This window comes from Ailuropoda melanoleuca, chromosome 7, assembly GCF_002007445.2.
Source record: "Ailuropoda melanoleuca isolate Jingjing chromosome 7, ASM200744v2, whole genome shotgun sequence".
Lineage (NCBI taxonomy): Eukaryota > Metazoa > Chordata > Mammalia > Carnivora > Ursidae > Ailuropoda > Ailuropoda melanoleuca.
Genome location: NC_048224.1, coordinates 55,559,253 through 55,583,579, shown reverse-complemented (window position 1 = coordinate 55,583,579; position 24,327 = coordinate 55,559,253). Strand labels below are relative to the sequence as shown.

Sequence of the window (24,327 nt, the reverse complement as noted above, 5' to 3'; positions counted from 1 at the left end):
ACCAACAACAAGGCCCGGCCAAGGGCTCATTCTGTGCCGGGCAGGCGCTCCGCCAAGCCACGGCGGTGGCTTATCTCGTTTTAATCGACTGCCATCTAGTTAAAAATAAGCCACATCATCTGCCTGGGCCGGGGCGCACTGGTCTCCCCGCTGCCGCCTTCTCCCGCCCCCCCCCATGCCGTGCTGCGGGGCCGGCCAGCCGGGCTGACCAGTGCTGCAGGGGCGGCCAGTGAGGCCAGGCGCGGGGCAGTGTCTGCATCGACTCGCTGCATGGCGGCCAGCGCCCTCTCCGCTTCGGGCAGAGCCTCTGCCACAGCTGTGCCCAGCGCCTTCTGGGCCGCCTGGACCTCCTGGTACCTGAGAGGAGACAGCAGAGGTGGCTCTCGGGAGCAGGGCACTGGGCGATGCTTCCCCACGGCCGTCCCCCCGCGCCCCCCGCCGGAGCCCTCTTCAGGGTCGGCGCCCAGCAGCTGGCCTCGGAAACTGGCTGCTACTCGCTACTCGGCAGCGTTGGGATGAATGGAAGAGGCAGTAGCGGCATTCATTCAGCTCAAGCACTCTCTTCTGAAGGGGCAGCCCTTGCTTTCCACCCGACAGCCATCTGTTTTGCAAATGTTGGGAGCCTCTGGCTGAATCACTAAGTGGAAAGTGCCTGGTGCTGGAGAAAGGACGAAAGCCCAGGCTCTGGTCTTGGCTCCGCTGTGCCCTTGGGTGACCTTGGGCATGCCGCTCTCCATATAAACGGAGAGCCCTGGACTGTGTGATCGCTCTGGGGCCCCTTTAGCTCCAAGGGGCTGTAGTCAACTGCCTAGAACAGTTCCCTGTCCCGTCCTGTGGATCGCACCCTCCCCGCCCAGCTCCTGAGGGCACTGCTGGGGCAGGGACCTCTGGCCATCTCTCATCCCTCCCCACTTCTCAGAGAGCCCCTGCCCCCACCCCTGTCCCGGGAGTGGGTCATGTGACCTCACCCCACCCATGCCAGTTGGCTGGGGGCTGGCCACCTGATTGGAGGTGGACTAATTAGATTCTTTCATCTAGGAAGTCACCTTCGGACTTTTGAGACCTTGCTGGGTCTCTCCTGACCCTTTGACTGTGGAGAATATAAGAGGGTCACCCAGAGCAGAGAAGCAGAGGCCAAGCAGGAAGCTGGTGCCTGAGAGGAGCTGCCTGGGGGAGTCTGGGGTGGGGCTGGGAGATGCTGCAGGGGTGAGAGAGGGAGGTGCTCTTCTGGACCCTCCTGGTTCAGGCCCTCGTCCCTTCTCTCCAGAGGCTGAGCTGCACCCCCAGGCATAAGTGGGTTCCTGTAACTCATCACCCAGTGGGCCCAAGACCTCAAACATCCCCCCCACAACCCCACCCAAAGACCATCAGGACTCTGGAAGGAAGCCTGTTCTGGAACCAGTGGCCTCTGGCCAGGCCCAGTCAGCTGCAGCAGGCCAATTCAAGCTTCTACCCACACCTGGGAGGCCTCACCTGTCCTCTAGTTCCCGCTGGGCCTCCAAGGCCACTCTGCCCTCCACCAAACTCCAGAGAAGTGCGTAACTGGTATTGGAGGCGACCAGGGCCCTCCGAGCAGTGGCCTCGATCTTGGCAGTGGTATCCCTGTGGCTGTATGGAAATGCCAACCTGACCATTACCAACAGCTCACACAGAAGGGGGCCTGTGCCCGAACCCACACCTCCCACCACATGGGCCTCTCACCATCCCAAACAGAGTCCAGCCCCAAGGGCCAGGCTCCTCCCCTCCCTCTGCCTGACACACAGTGAAGGCTGATGGGAAGGGGCCCATGCTTCTGTTCCCATTACATAGAGCTTACGCCTGCTGTTTTGGCAAAATGATCCACAGGCCTTTTTATCACACATAAAGTCTCAGTTTGGACAATAATGATATGGTCACCCTAATAAACCCATCATCAAAGCAAAGGGTGGGCAGGACAGCCTGGGTCTGAATCCAGGCAGGGGGACACCTGTGATGCTGACCCTGACCCCAGAGCCCCCCCGGAAAAGGGCTGGGCTCCCTTCATGATGGTGCGGGCGGGACCTCACCAGGCTCCCCGGGTGGGGTCTCACCTCCTGGCGAGGGCACGGGCTTCTGTGGCCAGGTGGCTCCAGGTGGTGGGCTGGCCGGGCCCTTCCTGAGGAATCGCCTTTAGAGAAGACAGGGAGAGAGCAGAAACTGCTGGCCATCCCTGAAGGGCAAGGGCCTCGTTTGGTTAAATTACTGGGAGAACCAGACGTGCCAGTTATTTTATAAATGCTGTATAAAGCCTCAAAGCCAGTGCCCGGTGAGCAGAGCCCCAGAACGTGGAAGCGACAGCAATGCCCCCCACCACTTATCCAATGGTCATTCGCCGTCCACTGGGAACATGCCTTGCTCTATGTAGACATGATCCCACTGAGTCAGCACAAGGGGCACTGTGTGACCCCCACTCTGCAGATGAGGAAACAGTCTCTCCAAAGAGGCACACCCTGGGCCACCAGACAGATCACCAGGTGAGCCCAGGACGGGTGGAGGGGAGGGGCCCCTGGGGTACCAGCGATTTGAGGATGATGGCCGCCTGCAGAATCTCTTCTTCTGAGGACACTAGCACTGTGTCGAGCTCTGCCAGCTGGAAGCACGTCTTCTCTGCCCGGGTCTGGGCACAGCGGGCACTCCTGCCCAGCGCCCGCAGCTGTTCCCGGGCAGCCTTCATCGCACCCTCGAGGCCTGTCACCTGCTCCAGGAAGGCCTCCCGGGCTCCTGCATGAGGCCCACAAAGTCCAGGGGTCACAGAGCAACTGAGATTTCACAGTCAAGCACCACCCTCGGGGGCCCCCATCTGTGCCCTGCACTCTGCCTGGGCACAGCTGAGCTCCATCACCAGATCTGAGCACCACCACCAGTCAGTCCCAAGGGAAGAGCCTCGCCATCTTACAGGTGCAAAGGCTGAGGCCTAGAAGAGGCCAATCACAGCCCAAGGCCTCCCACACAGGAAGTAGGCCACAGTCGGAGGACTGGAAGGAATCCAGACCTGCTAGGGCTGCAACAAGCAATTCCCAAATCTGAGACGGCAGAGACACCCCCGCCTCGAGTCAGCTCTGCGATCCACAGTGTGGCTCAGTATGGACTTTTTTTTTTTTCTCTAAAGATTTTATTTATTTATTTAAGAGACGGGGAACGAGCATGAGAGAGGGGAGGGTCAGAGGGAGAAGTAGATGACTTGCTGAGCGGGGAGCCTGATGTGGGACTCGATCCTGGGACTCCGGGATCATGACCTCAGTTTAACCAACTGAGCCACCCAGGCGCCCCCAGTATGGGCCTTTTAACACGGAGCACCTGGAGGTTCCCTATTCTGAAAATGGTGTTGCTAACAGGTGCTCAGCTTACCTATGTCTGGCTGCTAAATGAGCATAGGTGCTTATGAACATGAAATTACAGAGAAGAATCAATTCACTTTCAAGGGTCCCTAAATTGCAGTGTCCCAAGGCCAGATTCCACCTGGCTCTAATAACAACTTTTTTTTTTTTCATTCACGCATTTATTTTCTATGCTGGGGAGTGAGGAAAATGGCCAAGAGTCAAGACAGTAGAAATGGCACCTGTTCAGCACCAGGGACAGCACCTCAATAATTATTGGTCGCACGAGTGAACCCAGCCCCCGTCCTCACGGAGCTGACAGTCTCGGTGGGGCATGGGGCTAGATGCCATCGTCAGAGACTAATATTAATAAGGTTACAAAGTACAACTGGGTTGGGGACATTGAAGGAAAGATCCACAGCGAGACAAGACTGTCATGGGAGGAGCCCACGTAGTTGGGGAGGTCAGACAGTCTCTCCCAGAAAGTGACTTCTTCTTAGGACTGAGCCAGGAGCCTTCGAAGCATCCTGAGAGCAGACCAAAGGGCTCCCAGGGGCATGTCTGACCAGCCAGCCCTCCCGCTGCCTCCCGCTCTGCTCTCTCACTGTACCTTGCAGTAGGTGGTGGCCCTGGTAGATGTCCCCCCATGGGGCCTCTCCCTGTAGAATGTGCAGTGGGCCCCAGGGCTGGCCACAGTCGGACCCCTGCAGCCACCCCTCCATCAGGGTCAGCCTGGCCTTCAGCTTGGCGGCCTGGAGGAATCAGAAGGGTGCATGAGGCTGGTGGCCTGGAAGTCCTGTCCGGACACCTCCCCCTGGCTTCTGCCTGGCCTTCCCTCCCCAACAGTTCCCTTCTCCCATCTCATCCTGGGCGTCAAAGCTGAGGACGCAGCAGACCTTCGAGAACCAGCCTTGCCCACCCCTTCCGCCTAGCAGTCCCTTCCCGTCTCACACCCACAGCACCTGCTGCCATCCAGCCGACCACTTCTCTGTTCCACTTAGAGAGGGATGAGAAGGGAAGCCCCAGGAGAATCTGTCTGTCCTGCTACATTGCCACAGAGCAGGTAACCTGGATACCCGCTGGCCGAGCGAGCGTGCCGTGCAATGTCTCCTTGCACTGTTCTTTCAACCACACGAACAGTAACTGCATTTACAGAGCGTGTGCTAGGAGCCAGCCACTAGCGCCTGTCGGCCACACACCAGCTCATGTTCGCCCTGTAACCACCCTAAGGGCCAGGGGTCGCAGGTCCCAAGCCCTCTCTTCGATTCCAAAAGTCCAGAATGCTCTGAGAAACCACAAGGCTTTCCATTCCTCATATGATGGCAAAATCCAGGTTAAAAAAAAATTCTAAACTCATTGGGAAGCAAAGCTGTTCTGAACAAGGCTGTTTGTGGCCCTTATTTATTTGTTTGGTGTGACCATCCTCCTATTTTCCCACAGATACGTCACTGTGTTTGACTGCAGGGACTGGCCCAGGCACTGCTGGAGGGCAGCTTATGCTCAGCGCCCATCATTGTATCTTTCTAGAGTACCATCACTCTGAAGGCTGGCCTCCGCCCCACCCCCAGTCTCAGGGAAAGGGTTGCAGGCCTGTGTCCACTGTGGAATAGGAGACAGACACTGAAACTGACCAAAAGCTAATGGGGACAACGAATGGGGCTGGGGAGGGGAACCCCAGAGCTCAAGCTCCTCACCCCTGCACCACACCAGCAACCTGCTCAAAATTCCACCTGTGCCCCAGAACGGGCACGGCCGTCCTCCTGACCCTCCCCACAAAGGGCCATCTATGGTCTTATCCCCACTGAACTTGAGAAAGTGTGAGACATGGGCCTGGGCGCTCTGGAAGGACAGCCGGTGCCAGGCACTTTTCTCCCATCCACTCAAGAGCCAGGGACCGGCAGAGGTGAAGATGGAGTGGGGCTGGCCTTGGCCCAATGCTGGGTGGGCACAGGCGGAAGGTGACCAGTGGTCCCAGAAGGCCTGAGAGCTGGGGGCGAACGGCATTTCCCGGTGCCCAGCACCGAACATGAGCGCTTGGGGTGTGTGTGTGTGTGTGTGTGTGTGTGTGTGTGTGTGTGTGTGTGAAGTGATGGGAGGTAGGGCGGGCTCACCTCCTCCTTCACCAGGGCGTAGCAGGACGGGCACTCCTGACAGCGTGTGCCGCCGGCCGTGAGGAAGAAGTTGTCCTGACAGCGGTCACACTTGTAGCCCACGAAGCCGGGCTTGCACACGCACGTGCCGTTCTTGTGGCACTGGGCCGAGGCAGCGCCCATCGGGGAGCACCTGCAGGCTGAGGGAACCGGGGCGGATGGCACCCCCCCATCGGAAACCCCAGGTCCCCGGCATCCTCACACCTGGCTGCTCCAGACCCCCCAGGGCCAGCTCAACTATACTCTTGGGTCCTTCCCGCAGGACTGCGTCAAAAGGTCAGAGGTGACGACTGGCTGGTTTCAGTGCCCCTGGGTCTGAGAAGCAGCCATGTCTAGGAATGGCCAGGCAGTCCAGCTGTGTGAATACGGATGCTGAGGCCCAGAGAGGTGACTCGATGGCCCCTGCACACGGGAGTTGAGCAGTGGAGTCTGGGGCTTGAGTTTTGGTCCCCTACGCTCTCTCACTCCACATTTCTATGGCTGCTCTTAGAAGACAGGCCTGCAGCCGATCTTTCCTTCTCTGCCACATGGCTGGTGTCCCCATGGCTTGGAAACCTGAGGCCCCACCCTCCAGGCACGTGGGAAGCACCCGGCCTCCTCACCCCGGCAGCCCTTGATGGAGAAGCCGAAGAAACCCAGCTGGCATCTGTCACAGCCCTGGCCCTCAACCCCCGGGCGACAGGGGCACTGCCCGGTCTTGGGGTGGCACCGGTCCTCCTGGGAGCCCAGCGGGTGACACTTGCAGCTAGGATGAGGAAGGAACCCGGGTCAGAGATAAGCTCTGGGCCACAGACGGCGAGGGGCCTCGGGATTCCACTCGCTGCCGGCGAGGCCCCATCACCACATGGCCACACGTCGAACAGCTTTCCCCAAGCTATGTCCCGGGAAGCACAGTCTCACAAAAATGCTACCTCTGTCCCCTTTAAAGAAGGCTGTGGGGACTTATAAATCTTGCAGATTATATCCCTCTGTTGGAAAGTCACAATGCAATGAGCATATTAAACGCTCTGAGGAGTCCTGCAAGGAAGAAGCATGTTTGGTGCACTGGACATTTCCCTGGGGTCTTCCACTGCTCCCTAAAGACACCGTCTCAGGCGCTGCTCTGGCCAAAAAGGCCACGTAGCGACGGCATCACTGAGCAGGGAATCAGAGAGTGAACCGGCCCCTGCCCACCCGGGCGTCCCTCAGGGCTGCTCTTGGCCTGAGTCCTGGGCTGGCAGGGCCACGAATCTGACCCCCCAAGGGAACATCCCTTTGTCCCCCTTTGGGGCAGGGCACAGTGTCCCTGGCAGTGGGCCTGGGACGACACATTCTAAGCCAGGCCCCCCTCTGCAGGCTCCCTGGGACTTCTTCCATCCTGGAGACACACCCAGGGCAAGGGCACCCGCAGCTTCACCCCACCCACCTCCGGCAGCCCCTCCCGGGCTGGAGGTCGTAGAAGCCGGGGCTGCAGCGGCCGCAGTCCCGTCCCGTCACATGAGGCAGGCAGGGACACTGGCCCGTCACCGGGTCACAGGCTCTCTGCTCACTGACTGAGCCCTCGGGGTGGCAGCCGCAGGCTGGGGACAGAAGCAGAAACAGTGCTAGGGAACCACGCAGGTCATCAACTCCACCTTTGGGGGTCCAGGAGAAGATGGGGAGCCCATGGAGATGCCTTTCAACCCAGACTCCTAAGCTTTTTCTGGAAAAAGGCTCTAGGGCCGGGCTCAACTCTCACCCCATTTCCTATGTCCTTGGAGAGACAGCCTAGAATCATCAGGGTGGCAGATGGCTCTTCTGAGCCTGCCCTGAGCCCCCGCTGGCTGGAGAGGCCAGAGACCTGGCCAGGGAGTCATGGGTAGACCCCTGGGCCCACTGTTTTGGGGCACTTGACCCTTCTCTCCTGGCCTCCAAAGGAGAGGCCGGCTTTCCCACTTGGAGAAAGGACTCTAGAGCAAGTAAGTTTGGGGGAAATGCTGAGCTTCCCCCTCCAGCACTTCCGGAGGCCTTCCACGGGCCGAGGTATGCTGCGGCCCTCTGAGCGGGGACAGAGGGCTGAGTGCTAACCCAGGCAGGGGAGAGGAACAGCCCGGTGGAAGCCCAGCGGCAGCACAAACATGATGGGTGCTGTCCGCCATGGACGAGAGTCACAGGTGCTAACTGTGGGGCTTGAGGTGAAGCGCTAAGTTATCAAGGCAAAAAAAAAAAAAAATCACAGGATCAGCATTGATTAGATCAAGGCTAAGAGAGACCTTGACCTTGGAAGAGAGCAAACCCTTAGACCTTCCAGACAAGGGGACAGAGAAGGTGAGGAATCTGCCTGAGGTTGCCCAGCCCCCCAGAGCTGCTGCCTGGGACTGGTAGAGGGCACCCCATCCCCCCCCCAAGTGGGGCGGGAGGTGGGTACTCACGCGTGCATCTGTCTGCGGGCCGAGGGGCCAGGGCGCTCCCGTAGAAGCCTTCCTGACAGCGCTCACAGTGGGCACCTGTCGTGTTGTGCAGGCAACGCAGGCAGTGGCCAGACAGGGGGTCGCAGTTGCCCACGGCGTTGGGGTCCACGTTCCCACTGCACTGGCACCGCCGGCAGGGCTGGGGAGCCCCAGAGAGCCCCAGAGGGTCCCCAAAGTAGCCGTCATCACAGATCTCACAGCGCCGCCCTGGGGAAGGGAGAAGGCTGTGTGTGGAGTAGGCCCGAGACACGCGGCTGCCGGGTCCGCAAGCGGGGAGGGCGGGCGTCCCTCCGGCCTCCCTGTGCAGCAGAGCATGGGCTCCGGGGCCAGGGTCCAGCTCAGCCATCAGCTGGCTGTGTGGTCTGGGGCAAAGCCCCTGTGCTTCTCTGAACTGGGGCTCCTCGTCGGCAAAGTGGGGACGATGATGGCCGCCACCACCGAGGGCTTGTCACCACCCTCCTCAGCACCACGGCCACCATCCTCTTCCTCAGCAAGGCCCACAGGGTGCTGTGTGGTGAAGGCGGGGGCTGGTGCCCACCCAGGCCCCCCTCCCAGGGGGTTGCTCCCTCCACACACAGCAGCGCCCTGCTCCCCCAAAATCCTCCCTCAGGCACATCTCAGCCTGGGCCAGACTCAACTTCTCGAACTGTCCACGCCCACCGAGGGGGCTCGCCTCATGTCTGCAGACCCGGGGGGAGCCAGAAAATGTGGGGGAAGGTTAGGGAACGGAGGCACAGCATGATGGCAGGGTGGGGCGCAGGGTCCCCAGCTGGGACCTGGCTCTGTCAGGTCTTAGGCCCCCGACCCCCGCTCTGCCACTGGCCGTGGGGAGCTGCTTCCAGAACTCTCCCCAGCAAAGCAGGCATCTGACAGGACCGATGTAATGAGCCGTCCTGAGACAGCCAGTCACCAACACACAGTCAGATGTCTGAGAACCTTGGCAACATTATGTCAAGTGAAAACAAGCCAGACACCGAAGGACAGACACTAGAGGATTCCACTCACATGAGGTCCCTGGAAGAGTCAAATGCAGAAAGACAGGAAGTAGGATGGTGCTCAGGGTGGTGGTGGTGGGGCGGCTGCAGAAGGGGGATGGGGGCTGTTTAATGGGGACAGAGTTTCTGTTTGGGAAGATGAATATTCTGGAGACGGATGGTGGGGACGGCCGCACAATGCCACTGAACTGTATGCTTAAAAATGGTTAAAGTGACAAATTTCATGTTATACATCTTCGGCTGTAATTTAAAAAGTTATTAATGGAATATACCAAAAAAACCCACAACCAACCTTTGAGTCGTACACTTAAGTGGGTGAACTGTAAGGTATATGAATTGCATCTCAAATGAGCTGTTAAAACAATCAGATGTTGAGGGTGGCCCCGGGGCCCGGAGTGGGGGCTGGGGGAGTTTCTGGCAACATGTTTCAGAAGCTGAAAGTCCGGGGCACCTGGGTGGCTCAGTCGGTTAAGCTCTGTCTTTGGCTCAGGTCATGATCCCGGGGTCCTGGATTCGAGTCCCACACTGGGCTTCTCGCTCAGTGGGGAGTCTGCTTCTCCCTCTGCCTCTGCTCCCTCTGCTTGAGCTCTTTCTCTCTTTGGCAAATAAATAAATAAATAATCTTAAAAAAAAAAAGCTGAAAGTTTAATCAGAGGTTTTCCACGTTAATCGTGTATCAGAATCAGCCAGAGCACTCGTTACGCATACAGAGCCTTAGGGTCCATCTCGAGCTCCTAAATCAGGCTCTATGGGGCCAGGGCCCAGATGGGGATTTTCAAAAGCTCTCCTGGATATGCTCAATCGCTTCAGTCCTGCCAGGAACCCACAGCAGCCTGGAGCCCTGGCCATGTTCCGAAAGGTCAGGCCTGCCCTCCTAAGCTGGGCCCTCCCCCATCTGTCACACTCTAAACCCAGGACCCCACTCCTGGAGCCCAGGACAGAGGCAGGGCCCCAGGGCACGAGCCACTCACCTCTCTGGCCTAGGGGGCAGTGGGTACACACCACCTCCCTGCTCTCTGGGATGGCTGTGCAGGCCGACTGTCCGGGGCACGGACAGGGCTGGCAATCGTCGGCTTGGCCTGTGAAGGGGTTGCCGTAGAAACCTGGCAAGCAGCGCTCACAGGACGGGCCCTCGGTGTGGTGACCACACAGGCAGATCCCTGAGGGGCAAGACAAGCACCGGTTATGACCGCCTGAGCCCAGAATGCTCCAGAGACAGGGGGCATCTTGGTGGGAGAGGTCACAAAGCATAACCCCAGCACAATGGAGGTAGGAACGTTCCCAGGTGGGAGCAGCACGGCCTGAGGAGAAAAAGTCTACCACTTACTGACTGTGTGGAGCTGGGAAAGCCATCTAACACCCTGCCTCAGTGTCCCCACCTGCAAGATGGACACAAGGGCTCTGACCGCGAGGGTTTTCATCAGGATGCAGTTAGAGCGCCCTGCACAGTCCCCGGCTCACAGAATGATCTGGACTGTTATCGTTGGTATTTTGAATTCCAAAACCTATCAGTGAACCAACAGACGGCACATCTGTGTCTGCACTCCCGGTTTTCCTGCCCCTTCCTCTGTGCTCTGTTAACCTCAGGAGCCAAAAGCGAGAGGGCCGCAGACCCAGGAGTCTGTTCCTGACAGGAGTTGGCAAGGAGGCTCCCCATGTTTGGAGTCTACGGGTTCCCAGAGGTGGCCTGGTCTCATAGAACAGACCCCCCGCCTCCACTGGTTGCTCACACTGGGGGACCATGCAAACCCCCTTCTCCAGCACCTGGAGTCTGCTTGGAGCCTGTGCCCTGGGGTAGGGGGGCACTGCGCCAGGGACTGAGGGAGGGGCCTGGCTAAGAAAGGCTCAGTGATGCAAGATCTCCGCTTCCAGGAGGCCCGGCAGCACCCGGGGGGGGGGATAGAGGGAATTCAGGAGGGACCATCCAGGGGGGACCATCATGCCTGTGCTGCTTTCTGCTGGTCCCTGCCTCGGCCCAGACCCACACGCTCACTCCTCTTTCTATCCAGTGTGAGCAGCACTGGCCACGCTGCCCGTCTGACAGGTGAGGACTTGCCCAAACGGAGCAGGGAGTCATGGAGCAGCCAAGGGCTCTGAGGGGCGACAGACTGGCCATACATCCTGCTTCCTCGGTGGGGGCTGCCTGGAACAGTGTGTGGAAGGATTAGGAGGCTGCATCTGGGCTCGATTAGTGATGCCTGCCACGGCCAAAGGCTAGAGGCCACTATGCCGCAGGCCTGTCCCCTCCGGCTAGTCTGTGGATTCCCAGGCTGCTGTCCTCTGTCAGCTCCAGGACAGGCATTTCCCAGAGAGCCCCCACCTGCTCCAGGAGGGCAGTGGGGCACGGACCCTCCCACTTCTGAGGCGAGAGGCCCACGGTGTGGACAGAGGCCCCCATTCTGCAGCTCCTGCCCGGTGACCTGGTGGAGGGCTCTCTCTGCGTTTCCTGGGCTACAAGCGGGGATGAACAGCTGGTAGTGAACTTGTGGCTGGAGCAGCTCTGCCACCTACTGCCGAACAGCCTCCCTGCGCCTGGGGTCTCTCAGCTGTGAGATGGGACACTAACCGGGCATCCATGATGTAGTACATAGAAAGGTCCCCACAGGGGGAGGAACTGGATGAGTACCATTTTATGAGCACTGATCTTGGTGACCCCTCATGCATGCACACGGCGGACGCTCTTGAGGTCATCGGCTGTGCTGGGTGTAGCCCAGGGGGCTTCTGGATGGGGTGCCAGGACTCACCTGTGTGGGGGTCACAGGTGCCATGCTGGTTGCAGGTGCAGGGGACACAGTTGGTATAGGGACCCCCCAGTGGTGTCTCCCTCTTGTACCCTGGAGCACAGGATTCACAGAACTGGCCTGTGTACCCCTTGGGACACGAGCAGGTCTCTACCCAGGAGGCTGGTGGGGAGAGCCCCCGCTGGGCTGATGTGAGCCGGACCTCGGTCAGGAACACCTGGCCTGAGGAATGAGCATAGAGAGGAAGAGGGTTATAGGCACACATTTCCACGTCCCCCCCCCCAAGACACTCCTATTCACATACATAACAGGTGAACGGTTATTGGCCTACATACAGAAAGGCAGTCTGTGAGTCAATTACAATTTTATAAAAACAGACAAAGGGCAAAGAAAAACAAGGTAATTTTCAGAAAAAAAAATTGGATATGGCTGGGAATTTAATGGAAAGACATTCGTTCTCCCGGGTTATTAAAGATATGTAAATTTAAATAACGAGTATACCATTCACAGTCCTCAGATCGATGAGCATTTAAAGATCAATGACCGGGGCGGGGGGGGGGGCGCCTGGATGGCTCAGTCAGTTAAGCATCTGACTTCGGCTTGGGTCATGATCTTGGAGTCCTGGGATCGAGCCCCGTGAGCCCCTCATCGGGCTCCGCACTTAGTGGGGAGTCTGCTTCTCCCTTTCCTTCTGACCCTCCCCCTGCTCGTGCTCTCTCTCTCTCTCAAAATAAATAAGATCTTAAAAAAAAATCAGTGACAGGGAAAGATGGTGGGGGGAACTCATGCACAGGGATATAGGACTCTCCAGGAGGCTCTGTTTCTAGAGCAGGAGAGCCCCATCAGAACCACCTTCCCCCAGAAAACAACTAGAAACTTAGGGCAAAATACAAAACAATCCATAAACCCTGGAGAAGAACCAGAGCGGGCAGACAGTGGAGGAGGGTGGACACATGCCCTGAGAACACAGATGGGTACAGCCTTTCTGCAGGAAAATCTGGCAGCGGCTTTCAAACTTTAAAATGTGCCCTCTTTGACCTAACACCAAACATTTCCATTTTTCCATTTTGAGGAATCGATGCTACAGACAGACTTGCCCGAGGAGACGAGGACCTTTCTATGGAGCTCTTCCCTGTTCTCTGCAGCACTGTTTGCATAGTGAAAAACCAGAAACCGCTTCAGTGTCTAGGAATAGAGGGATGGTGGAAACTTTCGGGAGCATCTATACCATGGAACGATATGCGGTGGATGGACAGCCAGCCTTTTCTCTGTGTAAGACAAGTAACGGCCTCCAAGACACAGTGTTAGCTGAAAAAAGCAAGTGCATGAAGAGAGATGGCCCAGAACATCATCAGTGGGGAGAGGAGGTCGGGTTGGAGGGGAGAGGGTTGGTCGGCGTGTCCACCTGCCTCTCCAGTTCGCCTGGCAGCCAGCACGGGCCTGGCCTAAGTAGGTGTTTTGTGAATATCTGTTCACTGAAGGCTGAGTGAGCGGCAGAAATGAAAATTCCTCCAAGAAGCCTTGGCAGGGTGATCTGCAGAACAGGGAGGCTTTGGTGGGGGGGGCAAGGATGATGGGGATGAAACTCCAAAGAGAACGAGGGATTCGAGACAAGAGGGGCTGGGTTACAACCCCCAAGCCTGGACTTGAACGGGTCCCAGAAGTCAAGGGTTCTCAAAAGGAGCCCATCAGCCCCCTAGAAGCAAATCTGTGGTTGTTTGGGTTGTCACCATGATGGGGAGACGAGGGCCAGGGCTGTCAGGCACCCCAACATGAGCAGAACTGCCCCTGTGACTTTCGAATGTTTGGCTGGATGCCGAAAGGGGCAGGGGTGCCTCTTTGCAAACATGTGGGCCCAGACCCCAACTCCATGTTAAACGTAAGCACGAGGCATTTGTGAACGTTCCGGTGCACGTGGAATTGTCCAGCGGCACAGCTACCGTGAACGTGGAGGGACCATCATGCTTTATGATGCTCAGAATTTTCCTGACAGTCATTCACCACTTTGGAAAATCATGTCACCACTGCGTCCCCCCCCCTCCAGTTCTGGGAGTTTGTCACCAGTGTGCACCCTGCCCATGCTACGGGCCCCTCTCTAACTGCCCCACTTACAGTGATCTGGCCAATAATCCCATTTAGTGATGATTTCAAGACACCAAAGGTACAAGGTTTAAGGAACAACGGTCAACCATATTCAGATGGGTGTCTGAAATTGGGTTTTACGGCTTCACCCACAAATGGATGGCTACTTTGCCGAGGCGTTTTTACCCCCTAACGAAGCAATGAAACCACCAAGGCTAAGTAAACCTTTTCAAAGAACCGCGCTGACCAAGACAGCAAAACTGCACCATCTCCTTGCCGCCTGTGGCCACGCGAACCAGCGGCTTCTGTCCCTGCCATTTCCGTCAGTGAGGGCCTCACCGCACGCTCCTCGAGTAAGTCTGCCTGGGGACTGCTGATCCTGACCCTGGTTTTTATGCTGGCGTTAGCCATGCACGGGCCTCCCGTCGGAACTTCCCTGCTCTCTGCGTATGAAAACGGCCACTGAGTTTCAGTTTCAGTGAGGGCCCCACCGCACGCTCCTCGAGTAAGTCTGCCTGGGGACTGCTGATCCTGACCCTGGTTTTTATGCTGGCGTTAGCCATGCACGGGCCTCCCGTCGGAACTTCCCTGCTCTCCGCGTATGAAAATGGCCACTGAGTTTCAGTTTCTCTGACACCCACANCTGATGTGGGGCTCGATCCCATAACGCCGGGATCACGCCCTGAGCCTAAGGCAGACGCTTAACCGCTGTGCCTCCCAGGCGCCCCGAGTTTCAGTTTCTCTGACACCCACACTTACTCGCCACGGCGGGGGCGGGGGGACTCTGATTACCTCCTTCTGTCGTCCAGTGTGGTCATGCCTGAGCACTGACACTTTGGAAATCAACGATTACTTTCGTAGGTCATTTGCTTTCCTTTTATTTGCTCTGTCTACTACGACTAGGATACTACACCGGTTTTAGAAACTTGTGTCTGGGTAGGTTATGCTATCTCTAAGTTTCCCCTCCGGATAGTAAAGGGGTGTTCTGTGTGACATACCTCTTCTAAAAGGGGGGTAGTGAAGATGTCCAGTCTATACCCACACCCAGGGTATGGGTGGGGGGGGCGGAGGACAGAAGGAGAAAGTACATTAAGGAGAGAAGGAGGAACCAGGAACAGTTAGAGACCAGCAGCACGATCACCATGTGAGCAGGGTGAGAAATTCCCCCTGGAAGCTGGGTCCTGACCCAGCCCCCTCCCTGTGAAGGTTCAGAAACCAGAGTCGCTCTCAGGGTGGCTTAGGGGCAATACCACCAATGACCAGCAGGAGGAGCCAACTCTGGGATCCTGACCTGCCCCTGAGCCCAGCACCCACAGAGGACACTCGCCGGTCCCGCCTTCTGGCAGTGGTGGACGTGGCTGCTTCATGGCCACACATCTGCCTCTTAGAGCTGTCCTTCCTCGGGCCCCTCACCTGTACAGCCCCGCCTCTGTCCTCAGGGTCTACCCTCCCGGCCCTCACCCGTTACATGACTTTGGGCAAGGGTCCTACTTCTCTGACCTTCAGATGTCTTTGTGGTGAAACAGGGCTGGTACCTGTCTGCTGTGGGGACTCAGCAAGGCTATGCACGAAGGATGGTTCTGGGGACGGGGGCTGTCCTTATCATTACTGACCAGAAGGTCCTGGGCTCTGGCCACCGGTCCGGACGCGCAGAGCCGTCAGATTGGCGAGCAGCCGCTGGAAGTGGGAGGGGGGCAGCGGAGGGTCCACGTCCTCGGAGGTCTCCTGCAACCTGGCAGGGGAGGGGGTCAAACCAGATCCCGAGGCTGGGGACAGGTGGTGCCAAGGAGCCTCCAGCAGGGGTGGAGAGGGCGGGAGGCCCCAGACCACAGGAGGATCCAAGTGTGCCCAGACCTCAGGGACCACCCTGACTGCCCCACCGCACCGCTCAGGACACAGCAAGGCACATAAGACACTTACTCAAACCTGAGCCGTACTTCCCCGGGCTGCCCGGCTTCCGGGGGCCCGGAAAGGCTGGAGTGCTGCAGAGTCAGGGCCAGGCCCGCCCCTTCCAGCCTCAGCTGCACGCGGAGTGGGGAGCCCCCAGGGGGCACCCAGAAGGTCAGTGTGAGGGGCTGTCCGTAGCTGAACCGCTGATCTCCCAGGAACTTCTCTGAAGACAAGAGAAGGCTTGTCTTCACTTAATTAGCTTGATTTCCAAGATTTTAAGTGCTACAGTGTATTGATTTTATTGACAATTAAATATTCAAACAAGATAAAGCTACAGCACGGAGAAAGCCGAAGGCTCCCTGCACAGCAGATGCTGAGCGTGCCCGCCCACAGCCCCCTGCAGGCTGGCTTCATGGCCCCGTGTCCCTGCAGTAACACAGGGCCCCACGCCTGGCCTACTGCTCTGCCGTCACTGTCTCGAGCTTGGGTTCTGTAAGAGAAGCCTGATGGGACAATGGAGTCTCTGGAAGCAGAGCAGACACATGCATCGCGCACAGTGGAGGCACATGGCCGTCCCGTCCCGATCTGTGCTCACAATAGCCCACCAGGAGCTGCTGGTGGCCCCACGCGTGGGGGAGCTTAGTGAGGCTGGGAGGGCGTACAAGGTAAGCCTGCTACACGTGCGGCTAAGCAGAGGCGCTGACCGCCCCGAGGCCACGATTTCCACGGGCGTCAGAACATGCTTCGAGCAGAAAGAAGGCGGTGGCATTCTAAGGAACACAGAGGAGCCAGGGGCCCTATCACGGCCTTCCAACTGCTGCAGCTGAAAAACCCCCACGTGGCAGGAAAGGGCTCCACCCGATCTTCCCGGCTCTGTCTCCCTCCTGTGTCCTGGCACTCACGAATCAGTAGGGGGCACGNGTCAGTGTGAGGGGCTGTCCGTAGCTGAACCGCTGATCTCCCAGGAACTTCTCTGAAGACAAGAGAAGGCTTGTCTTCACTTAATTAGCTTGATTTCCAAGATTTTAAGTGCTACAGTGTATTGATTTTATTGACAATTAAATATTCAAACAAGATAAAGCTACAGCACGGAGAAAGCCGAAGGCTCCCTGCACAGCAGATGCTGAGCGTGCCCGCCCACAGCCCCCTGCAGGCTGGCTTCATGGCCCCGTGTCCCTGCAGTAACACAGGGCCCCACGCCTGGCCTACTGCTCTGCCGTCACTGTCTCGAGCTTGGGTTCTGTAAGAGAAGCCTGATGGGACAATGGAGTCTCTGGAAGCAGAGCAGACACATGCATCGCGCACAGTGGAGGCACATGGCCGTCCCGTCCCGATCTGTGCTCACAATAGCCCACCAGGAGCTGCTGGTGGCCCCACGCGTGGGGGAGCTTAGTGAGGCTGGGAGGGCGTACAAGGTAAGCCTGCTACACGTGCGGCTAAGCAGAGGCGCTGACCGCCCCGAGGCCACGATTTCCACGGGCGTCAGAACATGCTTCGAGCAGAAAGAAGGCGGTGGCATTCTAAGGAACACAGAGGAGCCAGGGGCCCTATCACGGCCTTCCAACTGCTGCAGCTGAAAAACCCCCACGTGGCAGGAAAGGGCTCCACCCGACCTTCCCGGCTCTGTCTCCCTCCTGTGTCCTGGCACTCACGAATCAGTAGGGGGCAGAGCGTGTTGGTGGAACATGGTGCGTGTCAAGACATGAAATAAAAATGGTTGAATCCATCCACCTGCCTGCCTCACCCACTGCACTGTGCCCAGCACAGGACCCAGCAAATACTTCTTAAGCAAAACTCTTTTTCTTAAGCCTGTCAACAAAGCAGCCACGGAATAGAGCGTGATTTGTGCTCTCGGGCCCCTGAGCTCNCTCTCGGGCCTCTGAGCTTGGAGCACCTGCCCCAGGACAGGGGTCTTAGGACCCCTGTGACCTCTGCTTCCTGCCTGGGTGCTGTGGCCACAGAGCAAGCCAGATGTCTGTGCACCATCACTCCAGCCCTTCTTGAAGAGGGAGGTCAAGGGCAGGACTGGGTTGGGGGAGCCAGTGGACCTGGAATCTGGCCCCAGGAGAGCTAAGAATGGACTCCTGGATCCTGGTTCCAGGTCTGGTACAGTTTCCAGGAGACCAAAGTTGCCCCACTTGGTGGGGTGATTCAGAATAATCTAGAACTTGTTGCTTCTGCAGGAATCCCAGGACCCTGGAAGAAGGGTGCTGTGGCCTGGCGGAATGAGAGACTGATGGGAGGTATAAAGGGGTTTCTGGGGCCCTGAAGGAGTCTGGTGGCAAGGCCTTGATCAAAAAGCGGGGGGCGGCGGGGCCCCCAGCAGACCCTGCAGGGCGTGTGGTTGGTGGAAAAATGGCCCCCAAAGGTATCCATGTCCTGATCCAAGGAATCTGTGAATGTGCTATGTTGCATGGCAGGGGCAATTGAGACTGTGGATGGGATGAAGGCTGTTCATCAGCTGACCTTGGAGTAGAGAGATTATCTTGGATTATTCACCTGGGCGCAGGGTAATAGCAAAGCCCTCCCTGCGCAGAAGAGGGAGGGAGTAGAGCTGGTGTCACGGAGCTAGCACAGGGAGAGACTCCTGAAGACGAGGAGGGGTCTCAAGCGGAGGCCTCCCGAAGCTAGAGAAGGCAAGGGAACGGGTTCTGCCCTCGAGCCCCAGGAGCGCAGCCCCATGCATGCTGTGATTTTAGCCCCGGGAGACCCATTTCAGCCTTCTGGCCTCCAGGACATGGAGAGAATGCATTTGTATTGCTTTTAGCCCCTGGGCTGGTGGTCATTTGTCATAGCAGGGAATGGACGTGGGGCAGTCCCGTCCCTGCCTGGGGTTGGCAGGTACCTGGTAGCGTGAGCTCCTCTTCGTCTGCTAGATTCAGGAGGAGCCCCCTCGGGCTCCATCGTGCAGGATGCTCTGGGCCCCCCACACTTCCGGTCCGCCAGCCCTGGGCTCCTGGACAGCAAGCACACATGGCCGTGTGAGGCTCTGGAGGGTGGCCTCCAGCCCCCCTTCACACCCTTCCCAGGGGTGCACTGATGGCCCCCAGAGGCCTGAGCACAGCCTGAAACAAGTGACTTGGTGTGGGGGGGAAAACTGTTCTAGAAACAGGTGGGCGTTGGGGGGGAGGTGAGAGCCAGCTGGTGCTAGCAGATGCTCCGTGCTGCCCACAGCCAGGCAGCTCAGAGCCCCCACCCCGGGGTCAGGATGGGGGTCTTAGGGTGGGAGCTAGCCCCAGGAAAAGTGGGAAAGCTTGGGGTGCTGGCTCTGTTTAGGGCGAGGTCACACCTTGGAGCCTGCCTTGCCCCTTCGGTGGGCTCTGAACACAACATAAGGACACAGTCTGGAGACCCCAGCATGGGGCACTGGGACATTGGGGCCATCNTTCACTTAATTAGCTTGATTTCCAAGATTTTAAGTGCTACAGTGTATTGATTTTATTGACAATTAAATATTCAAACAAGATAAAGCTACAGCACGGAGAAAGCCGAAGGCTCCCTGCACAGCAGATGCTGAGCGTGCCCGCCCACAGCCCCCTGCAGGCTGGCTTCATGGCCCCGTGTCCCTGCAGTAACACAGGGCCCCACGCCTGGCCTACTGCTCTGCCGTCACTGTCTCGAGCTTGGGTTCTGTAAGAGAAGCCTGATGGGACAATGGAGTCTCTGGAAGCAGAGCAGACACATGCATCGCGCACAGTGGAGGCACATGGCCGTCCCGTCCCGATCTGTGCTCACAATAGCCCACCAGGAGCTGCTGGTGGCCCCACGCGTGGGGGAGCTTAGTGAGGCTGGGAGGGCGTACAAGGTAAGCCTGCTACACGTGCGGCTAAGCAGAGGCGCTGACCGCCCCGAGGCCACGATTTCCACGGGCGTCAGAACATGCTTCGAGCAGAAAGAAGGCGGTGGCATTCTAAGGAACACAGAGGAGCCAGGGGCCCTATCACGGCCTTCCAACTGCTGCAGCTGAAAAACCCCCACGTGGCAGGAAAGGGCTCCACCCGATCTTCCCGGCTCTGTCTCCCTCCTGTGTCCTGGCACTCACGAATCAGTAGGGGGCACGGCGTGTTGGTGGAACATGGTGCGTGTCAAGACATGAAATAAAAATGGTTGAATCCATCCACCTGCCTGCCTCACCCACTGCACTGTGCCCAGCACAGGACCCAGCAAATACTTCTTAAGCAAAACTCTTTTTCTTAGGCCTGTCAACAAAGCAGCCACGGAATAGAGCGTGATTTGTGCTCTCGGGCCTCTGAGCTTGGAGCACCTGCCCCAGGACAGGGGTCTTAGGACCCCTGTGACCTCTGCTTCCTGCCTGGGTGCTGTGGCCACAGAGCAAGCCAGATGTCTGTGCACCATCACTCCAGCCCTTCTTGAAGAGGGAGGTCAAGGGCAGGACTGGGTTGGGGGAGCCAGTGGACCTGGAATCTGGCCCCAGGAGAGCTAAGAATGGACTCCTGGATCCTGGTTCCAGGTCTGGTACAGTTTCCAGGAGACCAAAGTTGCCCCACTTGGTGGGGTGATTCAGAATAATCTAGAACTCGTTGCTTCTGCAGGAATCCCAGGACCCTGGAAGGAGGGTGCTGTGGCCTGGCGGAATGAGAGACTGATGGGAGGTATAAAGGGGTTTCTGGGGCCCTGAAGGAGTCTGGTGGCAAGGCCTTGATCAAAAAGCGGGGGGCGGCGGGGCCCCCAGCAGACCCTGCAGGGCGTGTGGTTGGTGGAAAAATGGCCCCCAAAGGTATCCATGTCCTGATCCAAGGAATCTGTGAATGTGCTATGTTGCATGGCAGGGGCAATTGAGACTGTGGATGGGATGAAGGCTGTTCATCAGCTGACCTTGGAGTAGAGAGATTATCTTGGATTATTCACCTGGGCGCAGGGTAATAGCAAAGCCCTCCCTGCGCAGAAGAGGGAGGGAGTAGAGCTGGTGTCACGGAGCTAGCACAGGGAGAGACTCCTGAAGACGAGGAGGGGTCTCAAGCGGAGGCCTCCCGAAGCTAGAGAAGGCAAGGGAACGGGTTCTGCCCTCGAGCCCCAGGAGCGCAGCCCCATGCATGCTGTGATTTTAGCCCCGGGAGACCCATTTCAGCCTTCTGGCCTCCAGGACATGGAGAGAATGCATTTGTATTGCTTTTAGCCCCTGGGCTGGTGGTCATTTGTCATAGCAGGGAATGGACGTGGGGCAGTCCCGTCCCTGCCTGGGGTTGGCAGGTACCTGGTAGCGTGAGCTCCTCTTCGTCTGCTAGATTCAGGAGGAGCCCCCTCGGGCTCCATCGTGCAGGATGCTCTGGGCCCCCCACACTTCCGGTCCGCCAGCCCTGGGCTCCTGGACAGCAAGCACACATGGCTGTGTGAGGCTCTGGAGGGTGGCCTCCAGCCCCCCTTCACACCCTTCCCAGGGGTGCACTGATGGCCCCCAGAGGCCTGAGCACAGCCTGAAACAAGTGACTTGGTGTGGGGGGGAAAACTGTTCTAGAAACAGGTGGGCGTTGGGGGGGAGGTGAGAGCCAGCTGGTGCTAGCAGATGCTCCGTGCTGCCCACAGCCAGGCAGCTCAGAGCCCCCACCCCGGGGTCAGGATGGGGGTCTTAGGGTGGGAGCTAGCCCCAGGAAAAGTGGGAAAGCTTGGGGTGCTGGCTCTGTTTAGGGCGAGGTCACACCTTGGAGCCTGCCTTGCCCCTTCGGTGGGCTCTGAACACAACATAAGGACACAGTCTGGAGACCCCAGCATGGGGCACTGGGACATTGGGGCCATCTCCAACAGTACTGGACTTTTACTCACCCGAGACCTCACCACACCTGTCCTTTGAGAGGCATGAGTCGTTAGCCTTACTGCACTGAGGGAGGCCACTGGGTCAGGAAGTGGTCAAGCTGGGATGAGAACCCAGACCTTCCCATCCCCAGTCCTGCCCACCCTCCCTCTGGTGACGGCACTACACCAAGCAGAGTCCGGCATAGCACAAGTGACCTCAAGGGAGCAGCTGGGAAATGGGGTGAAGGCCCGACCCCTGGGGCGCCGGAAGGGTGAGGAGGGAGGGATGAAGGGAAAGACGTCAGAAAGAGGAGGTCTGCAGCTCCCGGGTGCTAGACTAAGTTCTGCCCCGCACTGGCTGTGTGACCCTGGACAAGTTACTTTGCCTCTCTGAAGTTCCTTATCTGCAAAATGGGGACAATGGGGTACTTATGGCCCCAGCAACAGTTCTCAAAGTTGGTCTGAACACCCCGGGAGATCCCTGAGCCTCTTTCAGGGCGCCCATGAGGTCGAGCTAACTTCTTAGTAACACTAAGAAGAAATTTGCATCTTTCATGTTGTGTCTTATCAACACACGGTGGAATTTTCCAGAAACTGCAAGTCATGTGCTATCACAACACACTGAGCTCTACTAATCCAGCTGTAAAGAGATGTGTGAAAGCACATGAGTGCTCGCCCTTCTTTTTGTCTTTCTGAAAAAGAGCTATTTTTCACAAGCTCATGTTATTTTATGCTATACGTTTATTATAGTAATTTTACAATGAATTAATATATAACTATTTTTAAATGACCGTTTTCATTTCTAATACAGAAAATACTCATGGAAACTACCCACGTAAAGAACGGTGCTTGGAGGTCCTCGGTAATTTTCAAGAGCATGAAGGGATCCAGGGACCAAAAAAGTTTGAGGACTGTGGCCTGAGGGTCACAGTGAGGTACACGAGATCCTGAGACAGACGGACCAAACCCAGCACCGGGCTCAACGTGAGAACAGAAAACGGTACTGTTCTTAGGATCTATGAAATGGGTCCCATCTGATGCTAACGCCCTAGACCCCCGCCAGGCGACTTCAAGGCGGGTCCCATCTCCGTCCTGTTTTCTGCACAGTGTCCAGCAGAGGGCGCACTGCCCCCGCATCTGGGGCGCCCCAGAGCTGACACCCATCTCCTGCCTGGGGGAGATGCAGGGGTTGGGGGGAGTCTGTGGGGGCAAGGCAGGGGCCCCTGTAGGGTGTGATTTAATGTAGAGCTCCACTGCCCTCCGGCTCCAAAGATGTGCGTCCACACAGCTACAGTCGGGGACCCAGGGCACCATGGCAGCCCTGGACCCTGCCCCCAGACAGCAGGCCAACCCAGCAGCTGAGAGCAGAACTCAGGAGCAGACAAACCTGGGGGCCAACCACTAAATTCTTTGACATACCTTTTCTGGGCCTCAGTGGTCTCATCTGTAAAATGGGAATAACAGTACCTACCTTCCAAGGACTCTGTGGGTTCTGTGCACGTAAAGAGCTCAGCACAGGGCATGGCACACAGGAAGTGCTCAATAAATGCAGTCCAGGGGATTGAGCGTGAATCCCCAGCAATGGGACATGTCAAGGGAGGCCAACCTTGATAGACTGATTAGAAACCCCCCACAGGATCTAAAGGCTGCCACCAACCCAGCTCCCAACCCCGCTGGAGGCTAGGGAGGGGGCTGAGGGGTGCAGGCAGGTACTGGGGAGCGCTGAAGGGCGGAGAGGGGCACATCTTGCACGGCGTGTGTGTGTGTGCGTGTGTGTGTGGGCCCGTGGGAGATGCTTTCCCTGCAGCCTGAGGCTGCCCCCTCCTTCCCACCCCTTCCCCCAGCACTGCAGGGTATCCCCAGAGCAGGACAGCCTGCCCCACCTGGGCGGCGAGCAGACCCCCGGGGAGGTTGCTGTGGGGGGATGAGAGGCGCTTCCTACCCTGGCGGAGGTCGGAGAGGATGTGGTGCTCCCGAAACTGGGCAGCGGTCGCACACACCTTGGAGTGGCCGTAGCAGAAGCAGCTGGTGCAGCCGGCCGGGTTGTGGGGCTGCAGGTTGAACGTCCCGGGGCGACATCTGAAAGGAGCACGTGCCCCCGGAGTGGGGGTGGCAAATGAGTCAGGGAGGTTCAGGGGATCCCAGCTAGATCAAGGTTAAGAATCACTGGGGACACTTCAAAAAATATATATATATATATTTTTTCAGATTTACCAGAGTTGTAAAGATCATGCAGAGAGTTCTGGGGCCTCTTCACCAGCTTTCCCTCATACCAACACCAGAATTTGCAAGGATGCACTTAACCACGCCAGAACAGTCACGTTAGTTCGCTGATTTACTAAACTGCCCATCTGATTAGGATTTCTGCCCTTTTCCCGCCAACGCCAGTCTCCTGGCCTGGATCCGATCTGGGGCCACAGCCCCCCCGCCCCCCGCCGATCTGTGCGGTATTCTTGGCATTCACGACCTTGACGCTTCTGAATAGTGGTCAGCTGCTGTGTAGAATGCCCCTCAATTCGGTTTCTCTGATGCGGTCTCATGGTTAGACGGGGGCCATGGGTTTGGGGAAGAAATAGAGGGGAAGTGTCCCTCTCGTCACATCACACTGGGGTAAATGACGCCCCTGTGACATCACCGCGAGTGTTAACCTTCACCGCTCGCTCAAGGTGCCGCCCGCCCCGCGCGCTCCTGCACCGCAAAATGGTCACATTCTCGCCATCAGAACGAAAGTCACTGAATGCAGCGGGCAGCGTGGGGAGTTAAGCCCCATCCCCCGGAGGGTGGGGTCTTAAAGACGTGTGGACACACCCTGAGACCACCACAGTAATTACCAAATATTTTGCAAGGGAGTTACTTGGGGCAATGCAAACATCCTGCTTCTCCTTAAAATTCTGCCCACTCAGTTAGATGGCTCTTGCCCGTGACCGTTACTGTGAAATTCGAACTGATTCCCT

The 24,327-nt window shown here is 57.7% G+C and overlaps 1 protein-coding gene across 1 annotated transcript in view; it reads right to left on the bottom strand.

The window, feature by feature from the left end:
- The window catches only part of LAMC3 (laminin subunit gamma 3), a gene marked incomplete at its 5' end in the record, with an annotated part of 68,692 nt that overhangs the window by 8,902 nt on the left and 35,463 nt on the right, over positions 1-24,327 (bottom strand). Inside the window, 15 exons of the mRNA XM_034663743.1 lie at positions 210-357; positions 1,474-1,608; positions 2,070-2,146; positions 2,534-2,739; positions 3,946-4,087; positions 5,447-5,625; positions 6,088-6,230; positions 6,891-7,044; positions 7,876-8,121; positions 9,881-10,069; positions 11,654-11,872; positions 15,346-15,464; positions 15,653-15,845; positions 20,838-20,948; positions 23,316-23,452. Of these exons, the coding sequence (XP_034519634.1) occupies positions 210-357; positions 1,474-1,608; positions 2,070-2,146; positions 2,534-2,739; positions 3,946-4,087; positions 5,447-5,625; positions 6,088-6,230; positions 6,891-7,044; positions 7,876-8,121; positions 9,881-10,069; positions 11,654-11,872; positions 15,346-15,464; positions 15,653-15,845; positions 20,838-20,948; positions 23,316-23,452 (2,398 nt within the window). The remainder of the gene's footprint in view (positions 1-209; positions 358-1,473; positions 1,609-2,069; positions 2,147-2,533; positions 2,740-3,945; positions 4,088-5,446; positions 5,626-6,087; positions 6,231-6,890; positions 7,045-7,875; positions 8,122-9,880; positions 10,070-11,653; positions 11,873-15,345; positions 15,465-15,652; positions 15,846-20,837; positions 20,949-23,315; positions 23,453-24,327) is intronic.